Here is a 2529-nt window from a genome sequence, read left to right as displayed (position 1 = left end):
TAATATCCTCTTATTATTCATTCAACAAAACAAGCTTAAACAATGAACATTTATCATTTAATATATTTTAACCTATTTGGACAATCTCAACAAAAAATTTCTCTCCTATCTACTCAACAATCTAAAATAAACCATCGTGTAAAGATTTTATCTTATGTGAATAATATTAATGTTTCTCTTTACTCAAGTATACTTAAACTATCACTTCAACATTAAACTTAAAGATGTTATCTTATGTGAATACTATTAATGTTTCTCTTTACTCAAGTATACTTAAACTATCACTTTAACATTAAACTTATTTCCAAGTACACTTAAAGTATCACTTCAACATTAAACTTATTTCCAATCTTGCGTTCTACATTCAGATTGCTAATTAGTTAATATTTTGTAAATTAATTGTAAACCAACATTTTAAACAGTATAATATACTAACCTAGTACAACATACACTAATAATAATGAAATACTAGAAAGTCTTTAGAATGTTATTATGTAGAAGTCACAACAATAGCTATAAACTAAATCACATCCTCCAAACTCAGATACTCTTTACAAAGGACGATTCTATCTCCCCAGGGTTGACCAATTTTCAAAAAATTTCACCAGTTGATCCTCGCCAAGACATTTCATCCAGATTCACGATCGAATCCCTGGGCCGCCAAAGCATCCGCAGAGTATGTCCCTGCGTTTCAGCGAAATCCCCAGCGAAGATACAGACGAGGAGGAATGGCTGATTCAGATAAAACAGGGCCTTCAAGCTCAGCACGCCATCGCTCGGCCCCCAACAGTCTGCATTTTCACCGTCCCCAAAATCCTCATCAATCTGAAGCGCGATGCGTATCTTCCACAGGTGGTCTCCATCGGCCCCTGTTACCACCGCACCAGAGGCCTCTCCGACATGGACAGCCACAAGCTGCGAGCTGCCCAGATGATGATCAAACGACTCAATGGAAAAGCAGATATCAACTCCCTGGCTGCAGAGATGGAGAAAATGGACGCTCAGATCAGAGACAGCTACGAGAAAATCATCGACTTCAACTCCGAAACCCTAGCGTGGATCATGCTCTTGGACGCTTCCTTCCTTCTGGAGCTTCTCAGAACCCTCGCAGGCAACGGTCGCTTCGATTCCTTCAACTGGTGCATGTATTTCGAGCCACTTTTCGACGAGAGCAGATTGAAGTCGGTGGGATTTGCAGTGCTCGGGGACATGGTGAAGCTGGAAAATCAAATTCCCCTGTTCGTCCTCTACAAGATCTTGCAAATGGAGGGCGGATCTGAGGAAGAAGCAGAGACCAGACTGTTCGATCTGCTTTTAAAGGCCGCCGCTTCGTTTTTCCCCTTCAAATATCTGCAAATCTCGGGATTTGATCTCAATTCCCCCTTCATAGTTCGGGATCATTTTCTAGGGTTTTTACACGGCTTAACCCTCTTCTTCTTTTCCGGCAAAAATTCCTCTGCTGCCCCTGTTTCCGCCGCTGAAGAAAGGCGATTTAATCACGGCTTCCCCTGCATTTCAAGCTTAATCAAAGCCGGGATTCAAATCCGCCCGTACGAAGGAAACGGCGGAAAAGCCCTCAGATTTGACAAGGAAGCCTCTGTTCTGTACCTTCCGGCCATGTCAATAACCGAAAACACTGAAACCGTGGTGAGAAACCTCATGTCTATGGAGGCGTTTCTGCCATCGGAGTTGCAGGTTATCTCCTGCTATGTAGGTTTGATGAACAGCTTGATTTTCACGGAGCAAGATGTGAAGCTGCTGAGAAAGGCGGGGGTTCTGTGCATCCATGTGGGAAACGAAGCTCAGGTGTCCCAATTGTGCGATGATCTGTGCAAAGGCATGGCCATTTCTTCTCTGGAGGAGCTCAGGAGATTGAAGAAGGAGATCACGAAGGATTACAAGAGCAAATGGAGGGCTAGAATCCTCGATTTCTTCACCAGCCATCGTGCCAAGCCCTGGCTCACCGCTCTATCTGTGTTGTCTGCAATTTTCATCTTCATCTTTACATTAACTCAAGCTCTATCCAGCATCAATGACATCACATCCTCACGTCCTCTAGTTTAGGGCGGGGGGTAATGAGAATGTAGTGGTAATATGGAATAGTCCTATCACTATCTTAAGACATTTAAGGGGAGGACATTGATGGAGATGACAGTGCATTTAAGAGGATCTTATATCCCCCGACCTTTTGTTTTTTACAGTACCTAATAAATTATTAGGTGTCCTTTTAATGGCTTCAGTACCTGAAGACTATTGACAATTCATTTCTTAGAGAATGTGAATCAATTCCAAAATCCATTTCGTCGTCCAGTAGCTACAACAGTATTCTTAATCGGTACTGCAATAGCTCTTTGGTTAGGTATTGGAGCAATGTTACTTATGAATTGTAAACTGAGTATATTTTATTAATAGAAAAGGTCACTATTCATCAAAAAAATTAAGGGATAAAACGTATCTATATTACATTTAGTTGTTTTTGACATTGTAATTTCATGTAAGTTATTGGTAGACATTATATAGAATATCATG

The 2529-nt window shown here is 41.0% G+C and overlaps 1 protein-coding gene across 1 annotated transcript; it reads left to right on the top strand.

Moving 5' to 3' along the window:
* The first annotated feature begins 309 nt into the window (after positions 1-309).
* On the top strand, positions 310-2298 carry LOC149552751 (putative UPF0481 protein At3g02645). The gene has a single exon (XM_089788294.1). It carries the CDS (start codon positions 679-681, stop codon positions 2062-2064), a length of 1386 nt encoding a protein of 461 aa, XP_089644420.1. The 5' UTR covers positions 310-678; the 3' UTR covers positions 2065-2298.
* The last annotated feature ends 231 nt before the right edge of the window (positions 2299-2529 follow it).

This window comes from Cupressus sempervirens, chromosome 6 (genome assembly GCF_028749045.1).
Source record: "Cupressus sempervirens isolate cs-2001-9-10 chromosome 6, ASM2874904v1, whole genome shotgun sequence".
NCBI classification, from domain to species: domain Eukaryota; kingdom Viridiplantae; phylum Streptophyta; class Pinopsida; order Cupressales; family Cupressaceae; genus Cupressus; species Cupressus sempervirens.
Note: the sequence above shows the minus strand (reverse complement) of the source record. Positions and strands in the feature narration are given on the sequence as shown.